General features: G+C 32.8%; 1 protein-coding gene and 3 long non-coding RNA genes across 6 annotated transcripts; 3 read left to right on the top strand and 1 right to left on the bottom strand.

Annotated features, from left to right (window-relative positions):
- Positions 1-977: 977 nt before the first annotated feature.
- On the bottom strand, positions 978-2275 carry LOC123689031. Its single transcript, XR_006750149.1, has 2 exons — positions 2212-2275; positions 978-1081 (listed from the first exon to the last, which is right to left on the bottom strand). It is a non-coding gene; the product is annotated as an uncharacterized LOC123689031 (long non-coding RNA).
- LOC123689030 lies at positions 1074-2185 on the top strand. 3 transcript variants are annotated; one of them, XR_006750147.1, is made up of 3 exons: positions 1074-1407; positions 1467-1613; positions 1868-2185. It is a non-coding gene; the product is annotated as an uncharacterized LOC123689030 (long non-coding RNA). The 3 variants fall into 3 exon arrangements; XR_006750146.1 differs by lacking the exon at positions 1467-1613; XR_006750148.1 differs by having other exon boundaries at positions 1074-1613.
- A 452-nt stretch (positions 2276-2727) lies between the features above and the next one.
- Positions 2728-9505, top strand: LOC123684205. The gene is made up of 6 exons (XM_045623378.1): positions 2728-2923; positions 3000-3985; positions 4053-4277; positions 6175-6408; positions 7616-7848; positions 8050-9505. Exons 1-6 carry the CDS (start codon positions 2839-2841, stop codon positions 9257-9259), a joined length of 2973 nt encoding a protein of 990 aa, XP_045479334.1. The 5' UTR covers positions 2728-2838; the 3' UTR covers positions 9260-9505.
- A 10314-nt stretch (positions 9506-19819) lies between these two features.
- LOC123684372 lies at positions 19820-20532 on the top strand. The gene is made up of 2 exons (XR_006748137.1): positions 19820-19953; positions 20003-20532. It is a non-coding gene; the product is annotated as an uncharacterized LOC123684372 (long non-coding RNA).
- Positions 20533-20738: the final 206 nt, after the last annotated feature.

The following is a 20738-nucleotide window of genomic DNA, read 5'->3' as shown; positions in this document are numbered from 1 at the left end:
TAATTACAATTGGTTGTTGTACAGGATCATATCTAGTTGAATTCCGTCTTTCTTTCTTCTTTATGTTCTCATGAGTACCTGTAGGAAGGTTTATTGTTGGGACTGCATTTCTTTTCAAATTTCGGCGTCTCAAGTTAGTTTTTCTCGGTCTCAAACACAAATCTGCGTGTCTCAGCTCCTTACCTGAATATTGAAAAATATTACTACACATGGAGCTCGATTGATATTTTTACAACTTACTTTGTATATGAAAATCAGACTCTTCAAAATGCTTTGAACAAACTTTCATGGAAGGTGTTATTTTCTTTCCGCACTTCAAATTTTTCTCCCAAATTTTTCGTACATCAACTTTCTCGACAATACCACTTTTGCTAATTATTTCCAGTTTACAACTGTTATTCTTGGGAAAGCTATGGAATGAAACGGGTTCTCTGTTTGCTCTACTGTTGCATCCATAAACACAACAAAACACTTTTGATTTCGTTATTTTAGGACAGTAATTACTATCCATAATGTTGAAATAAATATTAGATAAATGATGAAACTCTAGAACACAACTCTTATAACTCCTCGAACACTAAAATATAAAAATTTAACTTGCAGAAATGCACGCCGTCAAAGCTTTCACTCCTACCGTACCTTAAGCCGATATTACAGTTTCTTCCGATAGGTGGCTTGGAGATGAACTTGAATCGCTATATTAGCGATTCAAGTTCATCTCCAAGCCACCTATCGGAAGAAACTGTAATATCGGCTTAAGGTACGGTAGGAGTGAAAGCTTTGACGGCGTGCATTTCTGCAAGTTAAATTTTTATATTTAAGTGTTCGAGGAGTTATAAGAGTTGTGTTCTAGAGTTTCATCATTTATCTAATATTTATTTCATAGACCTTATATCAATGATATTAGGTCTATGATTCTAAGGTATATACTTACTCTATGACTTGTAATTCTAACCTTATTCCAAACTTGAAACTAAACATAGACCTAATATCCATGGACGTCGCGTTAGAGAGAGAAGTCGAGAGAACGAATGAGATGGAACATCGGATGGAAGTCTGTCAACTCTCTTGATTTATTGCCCTAGAGAAAGAGAACAATATACATCTCTTTCAACTCGAAGAGTTGAACGTTAAATCGTTATTTCAAATTTGAATTTAAAGCAAAGAATTGTGAATACTAGCTCTACAAATTTTGCTACTTACGAAGGCAGTGTACTTTTATTTTGAGAGAATCTAGTGAGAAGAAGAGACTTTTTTTAGTGGAATTTTGCTACTAAATTTATTTTGTTGGGAAAGAAAGACTTTCAAATTTTTTGTTCTTTTGAGAACATCCATCATGCCTCAAAGTTGCTCAGCATATAACTGCACAGTTAAAAGAAAGAAAGGGGAGAATATAACATTACACTCGTAAGTTTTATCATCCCTTTAAAGCAACGAAAACTGATGAAAAACATTCGAATTTACAGTTTTCCGAATCCAGGCACATTGAGAAATGAATGGATATTGGCTTTGAGAAGAGCCAATTTTGTTCCTACTCAATATTCAAGGATATGCAGCAATCATTTTCAGGAAAATGAAGTTTATGAAAACGAAGGGACTAACTGGAAAACTGCGTCAGTTGAAGAATCTCCAGCAATATATCATTTTTTCCCATCATGAATAAAAACAATATTTTCAAGAGAAGATAATATCATGTTGAGTTTTTCATATTACATTAGAATTTAGTAGTATTTATTTTCAATTTGTCATTTATTAAATCATAGTATCATGGTGCTTTAAGATACCCCAAGTCCATATCTTACCCACAGCTTTCTTTTTCAGCCGATAATATTTTTTTATCTAGCGAAATTTATTTCTTTCCTTTCAGGTAAAGAAGCCTCAATATCATCTATGCAGTTATGGCAAATTTAGAATTTCTACAAATAATAATAATAATAGGCAAATATTATGGAGGTAAATTTTTTATGGCTGCTTTAATCTATTAAATTTGATTCTATTCGAAATAGATTGAAAGGTGAAATAGATCATGAGTTGGAGAATGGAATAGTATAGAACCTCAATGCTCAATCCTAATGGTATTTCGATAATCATGGATGAATGAATGTTCTCTTTTATCTAATAAAAATTTTCTGTAGCATAATTTTTCTACCTGAAGTAAAAGAAATATTACCAATTCAAAAGATGATTGAATCGAATATTACTTATCTTCACCTATAGCCAATAAGAGTATTGCTGATTCCTATAAGCAATTATTTATATGTATATTATATTTCCTTGAGATATCAACGAGTCCAACTCATTGTTACATTAAATCCTGTTCTGTCCCCACAATGTCAGAAAGAAGTATGGTCTAAAATTTCTCAATTTTCCTGATTCACATGGTAGAAGTTCATCCAAATATATACCATATTTTATTCCATCATTGAATTAGGCAAATCGAAATGATAAATATAAAAAAGTATGTAAATTTCATTCTATTCAGTTCATAAAACGTATAAATAAATATCATGTCTTTATATCTTTCAATCAGATGATTTTGACATTTGACCATCTCAGAGTAATAAATCACCTATTTTATTGCTTTTAGGTTCTTTACAGATTTCCATCAGTAGCATCTCTGTTCGAATCAAGAGAAATCATATATTCTTCTCTCTCTAGGTCTTTTTCCTCTACGAGCTTCTGAAAAATCACGTGACACTCGGTCCATGGATATTAGGTCTATGAAACTAAACTAAACATAACCTTTCTTACTCTGATAGTCTGATTCCTTTGTAGCTCCATATCTATAAATATAAAATTTGAGTTCGACTAAGTTTTTTTTTATTGTCTCATTTGATCATGAGAAGAGCTAGAGTGAAAGCTACATTTTGTGTAGGAAAAAAAAAGACGGTTTCTTCTCAAAAAGTAATAGAAAACCAAGATGGTAAGTGAAACTTCAATGAAATTTATCTGTAAAATAGAAATTATTAAAAACAAGTATTCTTCTATTTTTTTTCTAGAAAAATGTGATTCAAGTGAACAGAAAGTTAATTCTCTAAATGTTGAACAAAAATTAGCTCAAGAATCTCAAGATGAACAAGTTAAACCTCCGGAAATGGTTATTTCTAACACAGAATTCACATCAAAGGAAAGCTCCAAAACTCCAATTATTCACCAAGAAAATCCGAATCCTACAGAACATTCTAATATTCCAATAGTTTCTAAATTTCCAAGTAGTTCAACAAATTCTGTTACTCCTGAACCTCTTAAAGAAAACTCAATACCAAATGAACAAGTTAAACCTCCGGAAATGGTTATTTCTAACACAGAATTCACATCAAAGGAAAGCTCCAAAACTCCAATTATTCACCAAGAAAATCCGAATCCTACAGAACATTCTAATATTCCAATAGTTTCTAAATTTCCAAGTAGTTCAACAAATTCTGTTACTCCTGAACCTCTTAAAGAAAACTCAATACCAAATGAACAAGTTAAACCTCCGGAAATGGTTATTTCTAACACAGAATTCACATCAAAGGAAAGCTCCAAAACTCCAATTATTCACCAAGAAAATCCGAATCCTACAGAACATTCTAATATTCCAATAGTTTCTAAATTTCCAAGTAGTTCAACAAATTCTGTTACTCCTGAACCTCTTAAAGAAAACTCAATACCAAATGAACAAGTTAAACCTCCGGAAATGGTTATTTCTAACACAGAATTCACATCAAAGGAAAGCTCCAAAACTCCAATTATTCACCAAGAAAATCCGAATCCTACAGAACATTCTAATATTCCAATAGTTTCTAAATTTCCAAGTAGTTCAACAAATTCTGTTACTCCTGAACCTCTTAAAGAAAACTCAATACCAGTGATTAATTGTGGTCTAATGAACAGAAGCAAATTTAAAGTAGTTCCTAAGTTGAAAGGTAGAAAAACATGTTCTAAGTCAATTTCTTCAGAAATCACAGAATCAAAAACTCATTTTGTTCCAACTACAACTCAGGTAAAAATATTTTCTAACTTAACATATAATACTTAATGATAAGTTTTCAAAATATTTCTCATTTTAGGAATCCTTAAATACTCCATGTCTTCAAGAATCAACGTCAAATTCTTCAGCCAAATGTTCTTCCTCAGAAAATGTTACTTCACCATTGAATTGTATCAATTCAATACTTCCATTGAGTCCTAGCAAAATTAAAAGTATTTCTGCATTAGAAAACAGACATTTTTCTGGCTCTAGTGATTTAAAAGATGGAAGTGAGACAATTAATTCTGGAATAAGAACACAATCTGTAAGTGAAAAATATTATTGACTATTACACTAACAAACAAATGATGAATAATGCAAAATATCTTGCCTTTGATTTAAATCGCTGAAACTGCGTCTATAATACTGATATCATCTTCAAATATACAATGAATAAACTGAATAACACCAAATGTTACAGAGAGACATAATAAAATTATTTGTTATTCTCTTTCTTTCTTCACAAAATGTTTGAGAAAAAATCATAGGGTAAATGCACTGGTTAGCCGACCAGCACTGGCTCTCGACCATTCCATGATTTGAGATAAAATAATAATAAAAATATATCCAAGATAGTTTGCATAGTAGGGGTATAGGTCAAAGTTTTCGGGCTAAAAATTAGTTTATAATCGTCTATCATTGAAAAGGGTTCTTTCTCGTCCTCTCTTAGAAAAGTTTTTGGTGATATATGACCTGAAAACAGTAATTATTTTTTATTTTAAATGAATTATGTGTGTATATTTTGTTCCATATGAACTATAAAACATATTTTTGAGTGTATTTCAATCAAGAAGCAAATAAATGTATATTTTTTTGTTCAATATTCGGCGGTCGCGAACTGGTATTGGAAAATTTGTATCTTTTATTTCTTGACCAAAGTGGTCGAGAACCAATATGTTACTTCAATAATTGTTTATTTCAACCGATATATTTCTGTTGGATGATTTTCGTTTGTTTTCGATACCCTGATTCATCTACTTTCTGAATATTAGTTTGCGACGTTGAAACACTTATTTCTACCTTTTATTTATTTGTGGTCGAGAACCAATTTGATTGTACTCAATTCTCGACCACTGATGGTCAGTGTTTTATATTTTATTTACTCATTAGTTTTTCAATAGATATTAAGAGCTAAATAACCAAAGAATGTTGTAAATGTTGCTATTTTGAAATATTTATAGAAAGTGGAAACTTTCGCAAAATAACTTTTTTTTTTACGTTCCAAGTGTTTCTTACTTAATTACCTCATCTGAAACCCATCTGAGTGATAGGTTGTAATGTCGATGGTACTGTACGAAAGTAAGTGCTAATCACTCATCTCGCTCTAAAGTTTTATATAAATTTTTCAAGTGGAGCAGCCACTATTATTAGTGGTCGTAAACTAACACAAAAATGGTCGAGAACTCTGCGGCGTGGTCGTGAACCGAAGGTTATTGAGATTTTCTATATGTTTTCACATTTTTTTTTTTTTTTTTGTAAGATTTATTTCAAAGGTTAAATGCGAAGAGAACGCTTAAAATTATTTTACAAATCATTTAAAACTAGCCAAAGAATCAATGAACACCAACACCATTGAAATTTGATAAGTTTATGTGTGAAAAAGTTGTGTTCCAAATCGATGTTTCTGTTAACTGGTCGAGAACCAGTGCATTTACCCTATTAAGAAATATCAAAGTCATTGATTTTTGTGGTGAAAAGTATTGTATTAAATGTCATTAAAGCAATACCTATTCAATATTTGATAATTGCATGTTTTGTTTGTCAGGTTTTCAACAAATGGTTTCTCTTTAAAATTTTCACATAATATCATTTGAATAGCTTTCATAGTTTCCAATAGAAGCAATGGTTTTCTTTTATTGAATTTTTGTGTTCTTCTAAGTTCAATGTTTGAACTGGTGTTTCATTGAACGATCTATTCCATTTGCCTCAGGGGGAAAAAATAGAAGCAAGTTCTATTCAATTTTAGGCCTGACTTAGCAAGAAAATAGGTAGTAGTAAGCCATGCTCATTTCATTTAAATTTAAGGTATAATCAGCATCAAACAAGGGAATATTATAAAGTGTTTACTATAACTGAAGTAGATGTATACATTATTTTAAAATATTTTTAGTTCAGCAATCTTTTTATATTTATCTTTAGTGTTTTCATTTCCTTTCTCCTAGGTTTCTGCAAGTAATACATGTCTTCAAGATTCAACATCTAATTCTCCAGCCAAATGCTCTTTATCAGAAAATGTTTCCTCACCTGTGAATTATGTACCTCCATTAAGTCCTAGCAAAATATGTAGGAGCAAAAAAAAAGTTATTCCTGTATTAGGAAATAGAAAACATTTTTCTAGTACTAGTGATTCAGAGGATGGAAGTAAGAGAATAACTTCTAGAACAAGAACAGAATCTGTAAGTAGTGAAAAAAATATAGATGTATAATATTTTAAAATATTCTTTCCGCTAGTTCAAAGTAAAGATTATACTAATATTCATTGGATCGAAATATAAATATACGACAATACAAAATAACATGCACTAATAAATAAATATATGGTTCCAACTGAAAGAATTACCTGTGCGTGGAGCTCAAAGCTAATATACATTTCGAACTGTATTAAAAAGTGAAAACATAATACCACACATGATTTATATGAAACTGCTCAAATTTCTAATATTTTTTCCATCTACTCATTTATTTATCTGCATCCTTGCTAAACACAATATCCACATTTTTAATATATTCCTGAACATTCTGTTATTACTGATATTTTCAATGTCTCCTTGGTTCTAAATAGAGATCTTCGAAAGAAATTTTTATAGAGGTGATCTATTTCTTTCGACTTCTTGTTTGTTGATACACAGCCTGATCACGGTTTTTTAAAAATATAGTTGTTGATGTCCAAAATTGATGTTTCACTATAGCGTGTGTCCATAAAGTTGAATTGCAGATTTTGAATGTTTTAAAGTATAATTTGCATTTGGTCTACATTCTATTGAGTAGATTGAATATCAATTTCAAAGTCAACTAATTTCAAACAAAACAACCTTTATTTCATTGCATAGTCAGATGTATTTTCAATTCCACATTCATTTGTTATATTTGCTATAGCTATCTTGAGTAGTTCTCAAATAATTTGCCATTTCTTGAAGAGAATAACTGTGGCCTATAAGAAACTGTGTTTTTCTTGAGAATGCAATTTACAATATCAAATCTGTTTTATGAATTCTCTCAACAATAAACTAAGTCGCCACCCTCCTTTATGTATATGAAGAGGTGTATGAGGGGCCACTGAATTGCCTTACTGAGGATTCCTCCAGTGGTCCTGGGATGAAATCAATATTGGCTGAGAAATCTTCGCCAACCATTAACTCAATGAAGTCCCTGACACTCAAGTAAAAATTAAATAAATAAACAATATTTTATTCTTCTTTTAATTATCTAAACCTAAACTTATCTATTTACTTTTGGGAATATATTGAACTTATCTTCTATTCTTAAATTTTGGATTGTATAAATATAGAATTGGAAAATTTCATTGAATTAGAATTTTTTTCCCGATTGCCATGATCCTAACTTCTAATCAATTCCATAATTCATTTGATAATATTTTTTCAGCAATGCTCAAATATTTCTGGTATTCAGGAAACGACATTGGAGCAAACGTCAATACTGAAGAAAAATGAATACACTGCTGAAATAAAAAAGAAATGCAGAAAAACTGAAGCATCAAAAAAATTAGAAGAAGCTAGAAAGGAGTTTGCTAAGAAATATGTTAATTGCAAACCAGATCATAAAAAATTAACTATGATGGATCTTATTTTCTATAATCCCACTACAAATCCTATGAGGTAAGATTTTTTTGATATCTCAAGATCAGTAAGAACTAATTTATGTGCAAAAACTACTACTCTACAATCCATTTCCTAAATGGAGCTCAATTCATTATTGGGCTAAATCAATTTTCATGTAATTTCATCTCAAAATCAAGTGGTAGTTGAAATAATATAGTTTCTGTATTAAAATGATATACTGATGTAATTTTTTTTCAGAAATGAGAAAAAGAAAGTGAAAGTTGGATCTGAAATTTCTGAAGAAGAAGAAAATGTGGATAATCCTTCAGAAATTGGAAATGACGATTCATCAAGAAAAGATGAGGGGAATGCAGAAAAAAGTGATGAGGAAGAAGAAAGAATAGCTCCACGGATAAAAATTGGTCCTAACGGTGAGATTGTCTTGGATGAAAAAAGCTTGGTTATTGAGAATAAAAAGACGAAAAAAGCTCTTGAAGAAATAGCAAAATCAAAAGCAATTGATGGAGACTCGGATAGATCATATGGTTTTTATAAACGCTTCAAACGTCCCAAAGATTGGTCTAAATCAGAAACAGTAAAATTTTATAGAGCTTTGAGTACAGTTGGAACTGATTTTTCTCTAATGAATGAGCTCTTTCCTAAGAGATCAAGACGGGAACTTAAGATGAAATTCAAAAAAGAAGAAAAAACAAATCAAGCTCTTATAGACCAAGCTATTATGAAGCCTTGTAATTTCAATTTTGAAGAATTAAAATCCGAATTTCAACTGATGGAAATTGAAGAACTCGAAATTGAACAACAACAGCTAAACAACCTGAATAAAAAAAAACAAAACAAAAAGAGTTCCAAATTATCGAAAATTACGCAGGAAAGTAATTCATATGATGATGTTGAGATTAGTCATGGTGATGCAACAAATTCAAAAGTGGTCACATCTGTACATGAAAAATCATTAAAAAAAAAGGGACAGAAACCACAAAATCCAAAACAGCCAAAACATCCCAAAAAACTCGATATTTTAAGTGTTCTCAGCAGTGAAAGTGACCATAGTGACGAAGCAAGTGTAGATTCTGAGGAACTTCCTTTCTGGAACTCAACTCAAACAACAAGGTATGGGAGGAAAACAAAGAAGAGGAAAATGTATGAACCAAATATTGACACAGATGAAAACTTGATTGAAACAATTCCTAAAAAAATTAGAAAAACAAATCCTGAACCTGAGCCCCTTCAAAAGCCTGGATCTCTTATGGTGGTTTCTTCAGAAACAACGGATGGAAAGCCAATGGTACAAATATATATGGTTACTGATGATAAAGCAAACAATAGTAATCAAAAAGAAGTAAACAATAAAAATCTTTTGCCAATTGCTATGATAAGAACAGGACATACAGATGATGAAGCTGAAGAAGAAATAGTTGAAAATAATTATACAATACCAGCAGAGTAAAATATAATTTTGCAAAGCAATATAGAAAAAAAACTTATCACAAACAATAAAGAAAATGTGGAATAAATTGCAATAGTTTAATCATACAAAGATTAAACAAATTGAGCTCCTATTGGTAATTATGAAGATCCTGAGTATGCCTAATGTTTTTTCATAGTGATTGAAACTTAAAAGATAGTAAAGAATTGAATCAATAAAAGCATTCCATCATCTTCAAGGAAACCGAGGAAAGATAAACATTTCAAATCTGGGGCAAAAAGGAATAATAACAAATACAGAATGAAAAATATGATGGATAATACCAAATTGAATCAAATAATTTGATTCAACAAATTTTACTTAGAGTATTTCATTATTAAGACTTGTGAGTGACAAATTACTGATGAAATAACCTATCCTTGAAAAATAAAATGGTAGTTACAAAAAAAATTTCTGTAATATTTCTCTTCCATTTGTTCATCCACCTCTTAAGTCTGTGTTTCGGAGATTAATCCTATAAACAGCTAATAATTTACTTCCAAATAATTAAACAATTGACAGTGAATACTCTTCAAGTGAGACATTTATATTAACCAAAGAGCTAGGAGCAATCTGATCTGCATTTGTACAGAGATAAGTTATGGAGCTAATTGAGTGTCACAAATACATTCTCAATTTCCCAGTCATCATATACTCAATTCATATTTTACTCAAATATGCTCATACAAATATCGAGACGTTCGTTGTGATAGTAGAGCATTTCGGGTCAACTAATTTTGACAGCTGTTTCATGTGGGGCAAATATACCTGACGTTCTGAAGAAATTAACTTCATCTGTATTCGCCCTCATTGAACAACCGAACAAAATGATGACATTTTGAATACAATTGAACCAGTAGATTGAAATAACAGAACTAACAGAAGAAATGCTAAGCGAATTAACGGTTGCTTGCCCCACAGCATCCCCTCCACCATGTCTGCGACGTCAACCCGAATACGCTCTATAAGTGATGACGTCACACACCACCATTTTTGGTTCTCCTGTCAGTGTTCGGAATCCAAACAAACAAATTGTCATTCGAATTAGTACGTTGTCGTTGAAGAAATTGGCTTATTTTGATAAATAAAATTATTTAAGGAACGATTTTCTATTAATTGATGGACAGAAGGCACGAGATTAATGCCAGTTAGTTCTAACTTGAAGTTCAACTAATAAACACAGCTTTTTACAAAATCTGGGGAATGATACAGGATTCAAACTTACTGGTATTAACCTCGTTCCTTCTGTCTATCAATGAATACTGAAATCGTTCCTAAAATACTCTTATTTATGAAAATAAGCCAATTCCTTCAACGATACCGTACTAATTTGAATGACAATTTATTTGTTTGGATTCCGAACACTGACAGGAGAGGCAAAATGGCGGTGTGTGACGTCACACTAATAGAGCGTATTCCCTTTGTTGAATAGAAAACATTGGTTATATTCACCCAAGCAGAAGACAATAAATAAAATACCCGCAAAATCATCATTTCAAACAAGACATACTTAATTTCATTAAAATTAGATAAGGATTGTAGGAGTTAATGTTTCATGTTACTACAAGGGTTTTATTACAACAGATAGATGCGAAATAAACGTCTTTCAAAATGGTCTGAAATGCAAATTACGATCGGAAATTTTTGAAATTTTTTCGTTCCAGACCTTTTATTAAAGTCCCACCAGAGCGTAATATTTTCTGTATCCCTAAGTAACAATTAGATTAGAGGAGAGGCAAAAGATCATCCGACATCGAATGCACCTTGACTCTAAATAAAATCCTCGCGCTATTTGCCAGTCCGGCAGTAATGTCCCAATAATCATTATTAACTTCTTGGGAGCTATTGAGTAGCTTTAGCTGATCTTCTCCTTTTCATGGCAAATGTATTGTACATTCGTTGAATAAAGTAGATTTATTATTATTATATCCGTCACTTGTTCCCGCTTTAAAAATCAGGAGCCAAATTGTTGTAACCTCTGTTGTAACACCTAACTTTGGGGTATAACAATGGAAGCTTCCATTGAACAAAGGAAAGTTATTCTTTTCATTCATTAAAAAATGTTATGGATCCCAAAAAAAAGCGTGCGGTAACATTTCTCGAGCTAACAAGGTAACACCTCACTCTTCCCTACCAGTACCGACAACGGTCCATGATGATTAGGTACGAAGGCATATACGAGAGAGCGTGAGTGAGTTCTAAGGGCGGAAATAAAGGCATAAAGTGCTTTCCAGTTACCGTTCGTAGCTCCGACACTTACCAGTGCGCATTTGTACTGTTCCAGTAAACAGTGCGTCGATCCTGTAGATAACTAAAACCCCACGAATTTGCGGTGCGTCGAGACTTGACAGGTGTGAGAGACAAAGAAGAGCGTTTCTTTGCATGAAGTACGAGACAGCTGCTGAACGCTGGTTTGTTAACGTTTAATTTGACAGTTTGGTTTTGGCTTGTTCCATTCATAGCGAGGGCGTGAGGCTCTAGTGCGCCGAGCCGGATATGTAACTCGAATTTCATTGACAAATTAAAGTGGCTGAACATTCATTTATTAGATTTATAGATATTCCATTTCACATTACAGAATCGTTTTTCTGATGACCTTAATTTCATAGAAAATTTTTACATATCTTTTAGTTCCCAATCAATTCAATTATTTAGATTCATATCATCCTTACCTACGCCTCTATGGTGTGGTGGGCTTCTATGGAGAAGTCCAGTAACCGCATCATTATATCTAAATGCCAGAGGAAAGCTTGTCTAGGTATTACAGGCGCTCTGAGATCAACCCCTACAGCAGCGATAGAGAGACTGCTAGGTCTCCCTCCTTTGCATCTTTGTGAAGGTGGTGGCTATGAAAACAGCTCTCAGAATCTGGGAGGAGGGACAATGGCGTGAGGGAGGACTCTTCATTAGGCACGCAAGGGCTCTCAAAATGGTGAAGGATGCTTACGCTCCCCTTCTCCAAAGAGGTGACCAAGCTGGCACTAGGTTCTGCTTCGATGAGCCATACAGGGTAGTTGACAGAGACCTATGGTCTTGATCTACTAGTATTCTTAGACCCGAAGGTCCCACGTGGTTCACTGATGGCCCTGTTACATCAACAGGGTCTGATGCCCGAATTGTAGGACCTCGTTTCAATCAGGCTATCCCTCTGGATTCTGAATCTAGTCTGCGCGCTGGAGAATATTCGCAGGGGTATACTCTGGCGAGCACATTTACATATGCTGCGACAGTCAGGGAACTATGAAATCTCTATCCGACCGTCTTTAGAGTTGACTCTTTATTAGTAGAGGAGTGCAGGAAAGCTCTGCGTGAGCTGGGTGGTGGTAACTTTTTGAGAAAAAACTGGTGTCCGGCCCATGCGGGGATACCTGGTAACGACAAGGCAGATACATTTTCTGCGGCAAATTTAGTAGATTTTACCATATGCCAATCTGGTTACGCTGTATAGAATGCCATATATCTGCTGTTCATCGTATCAACATAAAAAGAACAAGTTTGAGAAAATATCCTATCATCCTATCAAGTAAATTCAAATTTGATATTTGAAAAAATCAAGATTTTTATTTTGACGTTGGAAGATTAGTGCGGTGAAAAACGTATTTTGAATGAAATATCCGCACAAATTTTAATTTTGCTTCCGAGTCTACCAAAGGTCGAAGAAGTTTTGTGATCACTTGATGTAAAAAAAAATTCTTCGATTTCCGCTCGCAAAATCAATTTCAGAGTATTCTGAAAAACTTTTGTTTCGAGTCTGTCTGCTGATCTGTGTCGGCAATCCCTTAATTTTAATAGCCTCAACTTCTTCAAGGTTCTAAGCAAAGATTAAGGCCCCTTATCTTTGGTTCTAAGGTCCTATACGAATTTAAAGCTTTTTCATAAACAGAGCGCATGCGCACGCCGTGAAAAGCATACACAAATAGAGATGAGCGATACCGTGATTTCTAGATCACGTTGTAAAACGTGCTACTTTATGATATCAGTGAAATTAAAGCGTGACGTGATCACTGTTTAGGTTGCTTGTTATTAATATTTGTATGAATCACCCAAACCTTAGTTCGTTTATCTTTGCAACTCGAATTGGTCACTCATGTCATTCAAAGCAAAGCAAAATTAATGAAAAATTATTATGAAAACATCCATTTTTCTTACATTTTCAACTGTTTTCCTTATTTCAGCTTTAGTTAGGAACGTAACAGAAGGATATCGATTTTTCAAATGTTTCCTCAAATTTGAAGAGGTGGTTTTGAAATTTGAAAGATAATTTCAACTTGCATAAATTACAAGTAGCATAATTTATATCAACTTTTGTGAAGAAAGCCCAAAGATTGCTGGTCTTTCGCCTATTATTATTGTCTCTGACGTGTTTTCGTTAATTTTTTATAATACAGACCATTTATTGCTTTCAATATAGAAAGAATTTCTTTGGGGTTGTTTATCAAAGATAAGCATAAAATTAGAATTTTACTTCCACCACCAATTATGCAGTAATTCAGTAGTTATTATTTGTTTGTAGCAAGTATTTATTGTTTAACTAGTCCTACAAAAATACTTCCTAAAGCAGGTGAAGTTGCCTACGATGCTGGGATTGTCATAAAAATATGCAATTATGTTAGTCGAAAAAGGTTCCGAAGCAATAAAAACATCAGGCTGCCTTCATAATTTACGATTGCAACGGACGATGCTATGCCCTGAAAAGATCTGTGAAATGTTCAAACTGTGATCCCGTCACGCTCTGTATTCGTTTTTCGGAACCGTGACATTCTGATATCAGTGATTAAATCACAGTTCGTGAAATATCGCTCTTCTTTATCTGTACCCGAAAATGATCCATTTATTTTAATAAAAATTTGAACAAGCGCCCAAAAGCTTTCGCTTTTCTCATTTTTTCTGAGATCATTTTACTCGAACACATAAGTTTTTGCCAACTTTTTCAAAATGAGAAAGAAGTAGGTGTACTTTAACGTTTCAGAATCAGTGATTTCAAAAGCAATTTAACAACGACCCAAAATGACAATTTCTGGTATTTTCAGATTCAGACTCTAAGTCAGTATTTCTTGTCTGACTTTCAGAAGATAGCAGAGACTCTGCGTAGACCCGGAATCCGTCATATCTTGCACATGCACCAAATACCAAGAGGAGATTTCCAAGTTGAAGATCAAGATCGACGAGTTGGGCGTAAGTATAGGGGATCTGAGAAATCAACTTTTGGAGAACATAAAGAACAACAGAAAGGTGGAGGATTCCAACTACCAAAGTTCAAATAAATACAGTGACTTATGGTGGGTTTATGCACCAGTCCTAAGAACTAAGACTAAACCTAAGAACCATAGACAAATAAGGAGAAGACTGACGACTGCCTAGAGTCGTTTGAAATGTTGATGCTAGCGACCTTAGAGACAGGGTTTGGAACTAATGTATCGCTATTTCACACAAAAACATATTTCATCCTTTTCTACTGAAAATGATGACTAGCGTAAATTCCAACCTCTCTTTAGTCAGTTTGTTTTTTGTTTCAGTGCAGTCCTGACTTAGACATAGCTTTTAGCAGGTTCAAGTTTAATTATCTCTTATTTTTTTTTGTGAGTATAAGTAACGGTAAGTATATAAATATTAAGCACCTCTTGACCATCATTGATCAGCATGTCATCATCTAGTTATTCATGTTGCATCCCAAATTGTGCGAATATTTATTATAGGGGTTCAACCACGAACAAGCACTTTTTTCGGCCTCCTCCAACTAAAATTTTAGAGTGGGATAAAGCAATTAAATCTGTACATTCCGGCTGTAATATAACTAAACAAAGTAAGATATGTGAGGACCATTTCAGTGAAGACAATTTTTATAATACACTCAAAACCAGACTTTTACCTTCAGCTCTGCCAGATTTTCCAAATTATGCACTGCTCTCTGATCAGAATGATTTAATTAATTGTGAGCCGAGTACAAGTTTAGATATCAACAATAACCATCCAAGTACTGTGACTCTTTCCCCTGTTGCGAAGCAAAGATCTGGCATTTTAAATCAAATTAATATCAAGCGAAAGAGTCAGTTAACATATAGAAAGGCTGTTAGAGCTTCTTCATTCCTCAGGGCGAAAAGAAAAAAAAAAAGTGAAACAAACAGAGCTTCACTTTCACTTCATATTGTTCTTTTGTTATCAGCTCACTTTTTACAAAAATCTTTCCAGGATCACCGTTAATTTTTCACTTTGTTCCAGGTTTCGAACAGCTTATGTGGGAGTTCTACCAAAGAATTCAAGATTCCAATTCTAAATCAACCCTTCGATTTCCTGGATTGTTGTCAGTAATCACAGATATTGTTATTTTATTGTTAATCTTCAAATGAAATGTTTCCTTCTTCAATAGTTAAGTGATACAATACGATAATATACGATAATCTAATATTTCATCAATTTCTGTTCATAAATATCAATTTGTATAATTATCTGCAATAAAAAGTATTTCAATTTTATTGAGTATTATTACTGAGGTAAAAAATTAACTTGGATGCAAAACCTCACTGAAATATTGAACAAATTGTAATTGATATTACAGTTTTTTCACAATTTTCGGTGCAGGTTTTCATTCAAATTGTGAGTTCTTTCGAATTATGCAATAATAAGGCGCCAAATGCGCAGAATCAACATCGTTAGTTCCAATCCCTGCCCATAAGGTCGCCACAATCACGCTTATTTATTTTACCCCTGAGTCGTCACTCTTTTCCTCCTTTCTCTATGCTAAGAACCACAGAATACTAAATATATAAGAAGTGCTAAGGCCGTGTTAAATCAAGGCAACAATATGGCCGATATTTTGTCCGCCATCATTAAGTGTAATATGGCGGGAAAATTTGAATATGAAGGTATGACAATTCATTGAAATTGTTGGAATATTATTAGTATTTATTTTAGGTTATGTTGTTATAATTTCGAATTAAAACAAGAAAATATCATTGAAAAGTTTTATTTATCAAAGGAAATTTACATATTTGCTTAAAATAATAATTATTTATAAAAATCAATACATAATATACATTATATTGGGAGATTTACACTATACCTGACTGAAAAAAAATACCTATTTATACCTACTTTATAAAATTATATCTGATGAACAACTGAATTGATACATTTCTGAAGCAATATTCAAATTTCTACACATACATGAAAGATAAAAATCTTCAGTTGGTTTAATCTATCTTCCTGCGTTACAGTGCTCATTTCGTAATTCACTTTAATTATCACAGGTCTTCTTTGTTACTTCATTTTCAGCTCATTTGGAGGTTGTAGGTGGATATGCAAGAAAAAGATTATAAATAGCGATCAATTAGTAGGTAATTCATTTTAATTTGATATGATAATTCTGGATCACGTAGATGGTTATTATTAGAATCATTAATATTTTCCATACAAGAAACATTTGGGGAAGTTCCACAATCATAGGGCTGATGATTATAAATTTGATACTTCAGTAAATGCCGAGGAACAGAATTTAACTTTAATATAGTTGGTTCTGAAGGATTATTATAATCACAAGTAAGGATCTCAGATATATTAGAGCATTGAAAAACCCGGTCTTATTTTGTTCTAAATTTATTTTCTCATGGATTACCTGACCTTACCTTACCTGAAACCTAAAACAGAACTTGTAATAAATAAGTGACAGTAAAAACTACTTTATCTGTTCATTGCCACCATACAAGAATTGACCATATTCACCGTCGCCATATTATTGTTATGCGACAATACCAACTACCCAGTGTTCCCAAAGGAGAAATATTGAGTTTACTAGATAAATACCGCTAATATCAAAAATACTATCAGCCATAGAGATTATTCTTCCACTGACCACTTCCAAAAATGGAGCGAAGCCTTCATTTATACACTCGGCCGCAGTTAATTTGTTCGTAAAACCACCTTTCACTAATGTTTCTATTTCCAAAAGGTGAAATTTTTGCGAAATATTGTCCCAAACAAGCCTATCTGGCGTAGCAGCCAGAAGAGGTACACATAAACTTCACATATAAACTTTATATTGTGGAATTTTTCTAGTAAACTCAATATTTCTTCGTTGGGAACACTGGGTAGTTGGTATTGTCGCATAACAATATGGCGACGGTGAATATGGTCAATTACAAATACAATCACAATTTATTGTTGGTTATAAAATCATATTGAAAAACTCGAACGCTGATTGGCTTATTATGAGAATAAATTTTTTACATCGTGATATGTATGCATGATGTATACCGTGTATTTTGAGTGTATGTGACGTCACATCTGTTGCCAATGCTAGCACTAGCGGTTTCACCCCCCTGCTAAGAACTAAGGCCCAGTTTCACCAAACAGCACTCGATCCCAGATTGATTAAACTCCGCTTGTTACTAAAGCAGGCTTAACAGTGTTTTCTGTTTCACCATGCATCAACCCGTCCGAAGATGATCGCGATTAACCAAATCGCGATTAAATAGTCAAACCATTTGGCAACGTTGTGAACAAAAAGTTATATAGTGTTCTGTATCGTATTATCAGTGATGACCACCATTGACGCTAGGTGTCAGGTGTCATTCATTCATAACTCATAACATTTCAAATCATTTGTCATCTTGTAAACAAAAAGCAAAGTTAATTTTTGCCGAAAATGTCGAGAGTTAAGCCTGCTTTAGTAACAAGCGGAGTTTAATGAATCTGGGATCGAGTGCTGTTTGGTGAAACTGGGCCTAAGAATTGAACGCTTACAAATCAATGAGAGCGTTTATGCACTATCTATAATTCTATAGGCATCTGAGATTAAGAATGCAGCGACAAGTAGAGCAAACGTAGAACTATAAATGTTGACATTGGAGTTTTTCGTTATATTAGTTGTGTGTGTATTTGCGTTATTAAAATTCGATTTTACAATAAATATAAAAACTTTTCAGACTTCTATAGTAAACAAGTGTGTTACTGTGTATATTTTATTTTCATTTTAGGTAAAGGCGGTAGATATCATCATTTGTTTCAGTTCAGTCTAGTGATATTGAAAGTTATGCAAGGATGGAAGACTTCGAAAAATGACGAGTAACAATCGATTTCATCTTGGGGAGTAGATTGTAGAGCAGGTTCGATTTCTTCACTAGACTAGAAAGATTTCTGGAAGGCACAGCAGTCTTTTTCAAACATTCTTTCTGTGTAGAACTGGAATCTGTAAACGATTATTAATATTATTATTATCCCCATAAATATAAGCTAAAATTTCATGTGCTATCAGTGCTTACCTCGATAAAAATAATCATCATCGATAAAATGCAGGGAACATACTTTCATATTTCTTGTCACTGGTTTATCGATTTTGAATTTGAGTTGCCAAGCTTTTTGTCGATCCATCAGCACTTTACTCCCAAGTTTCCCTTCCATCCAAACACGATATTTATTACCAGTTTGAGGGAAAGCATGGAACTTGATATTTGACCTTTTTTCCCAGGAAGAACACTGAGGAACTGAACAATAGTGAGTCGAACGACTCAGAACTATTGAAATGATTTAAAAAATATATAAATAGTTGTAGAATATCACACAAAAACAAAGCAAAATGCCAGAACCTCAGAGGAATAAAAAGGGCTGACTATCTCTGAGGCAAACCATGTCAACATTTCTAGTTACTCTGATCGTCACCAGGTGCCGTAGCGCTTATCTTGATTCGCTTCTAAGGCCCAGTTTCACCAAACAGCACTTGATCCCAGATTGATTAAACTCCGCTTGTTACTAAAGCAGGCTTAACAGTGTTTTCTGTTTCACCAAGCATCAACCCGTCCGAAGATGATCGCGATTAAATAGTCAAACCATTTGGCAACGTTGTGAACAAAAAGTTATATAGTGTTCTGTATCGTATTCGCAGTGATGACCACCATTGGCGCTAGGTGTCAGGTGTCATTCATTCATAACTCATAACATTTCAAATCATTTGTCATATTGTAAACAAAAAACAGAGTTAATTTTTGCCGAAAATGTCGAGTGATGTGCTTCGAAATGTCGGAAACTTGCAGAAGTTAAAAAGAAATTATCCCATTTCACAAAACCACACATTCTGGAAAAAAAAACTATATAAGTAATTTTATTAATTTATTTATTTTTACTAACAAGTTTAACTGCTTCTTAAATAATATTTCAATCAAACATATCAATAAATTATTCTTTGCAATAAATTTCATAAAACAAAAACAAAGTTTACGTGCATTTTAAATGGGAAATATTGAGCCTATACATATAGTCATATTTTGATAAAATTGACCCAAAAATTAGAAATTTCCGGAAAAATAATTACATAGACAAGAGTTCCATACTGATAAATAATTATTAATCTCAACTTGAAAGGTTATAATCCTCCAAAAATGGCCGATTAGTGCTAAATCGCGATTGGCCGATTAAATGGCGCTTTGGAGTGTGGTGAAACGCTACATTACATTAATCGTGATCTAAGGCCTCACTTGTGAGCCAAGTCAAGATTAAAGCATTTGGTGAAACTGGGCCTAAGTGGTGCATATACCAAATAATGTATAGCGAATAATCTCAAATTTGACAGCAGATTACGTATGTATACGTCTTTTGGTATGACATAATATAGCCTTCTTCATTTATCAGCTGTGGGTATAAAGTATAATAAATAATAACCTCCAGCAATAGTTACTATTCGAAAGGTGATATTGTTCGATTTGTTTTATTCCTCAATAAATATTTTATTTTTAGGTAGGATTTGATCTTCAAAGACTTACTCAATAAACTTAACTTGTACAGTTTATTGTATATAAAGTTAATGGATTCAAACAAGCGAAGTTTCGATATTACCAGAAAATGTTCATCTATATTCTTGGCACCTCCAAAGAAAGCTGAAAAGTAAAAATTTCAATTGATTGAGTTCCATATTATTGTTAAATATGAGTTGAAAACCCAATACTCATAGATGGATTAAGCTTACATATATTTTTATATAGTGATTTTACTTCATTTGATTTAACATTTTCCTCAATTAGCCACCTTCATAATGTTTCACTGGATACAATTTTTCATATGGAATTGTTTGGTATGTAAATTAATTCTAGCTAGGTATATTAGATGCACAATAGATCTTTATGTCAAGGTGCATGCTTGATCGGATAATCTTTCGCTCCTCCTCTAATCTAGGGAAATTAGAAGTTTCGAAATAGTATATTATTTCATAAGGAGGAGAAGCGTCATCTAAGATGGTAAGACTGTCTTAAAGCCGTGAAAAGTCACTTCTACGAATTAAATATGTAATTTTTTTTTCTAACATTTTGAAATTTGGATCTGGAGATCCTCCTTTATATAATAAATTATAATTGATTGATAATATTCAATTTTTGTAGTTTAAAGAGAAATAAATAAAACAACTCAATACAAACTATTATTTATTACTGTTTGTGTAAAATTTCATTTTTACTATTTAGGTTACAAATAAATATTT

Source organism: Harmonia axyridis, chromosome 1, assembly GCF_914767665.1.
Source record: "Harmonia axyridis chromosome 1, icHarAxyr1.1, whole genome shotgun sequence".
In the NCBI taxonomy this organism is placed as follows: domain Eukaryota; kingdom Metazoa; phylum Arthropoda; class Insecta; order Coleoptera; family Coccinellidae; genus Harmonia; species Harmonia axyridis.
The sequence above is the reverse complement of the archived record's forward strand: the minus strand, read 5'-3'. Positions and strand labels throughout refer to the sequence as shown.

Coding starts and splice junctions, on each gene's coding strand:
- LOC123684205 (XM_045623378.1), top strand. CDS start 2,839: ATGAGAAGAGCTAGAGTGAAAGCTACATTTTGTGTAGGAAAAAAAAAG. Junction 2,924..2,999: donor AGTAATAGAAAACCAAGATG/GTAAGTGAAACT, acceptor TTTTTTTTCTAG/AAAAATGTGATTCAAGTGAA. Junction 6,409..7,615: donor CTAGAACAAGAACAGAATCT/GTAAGTAGTGAA, acceptor ATATTTTTTCAG/CAATGCTCAAATATTTCTGG.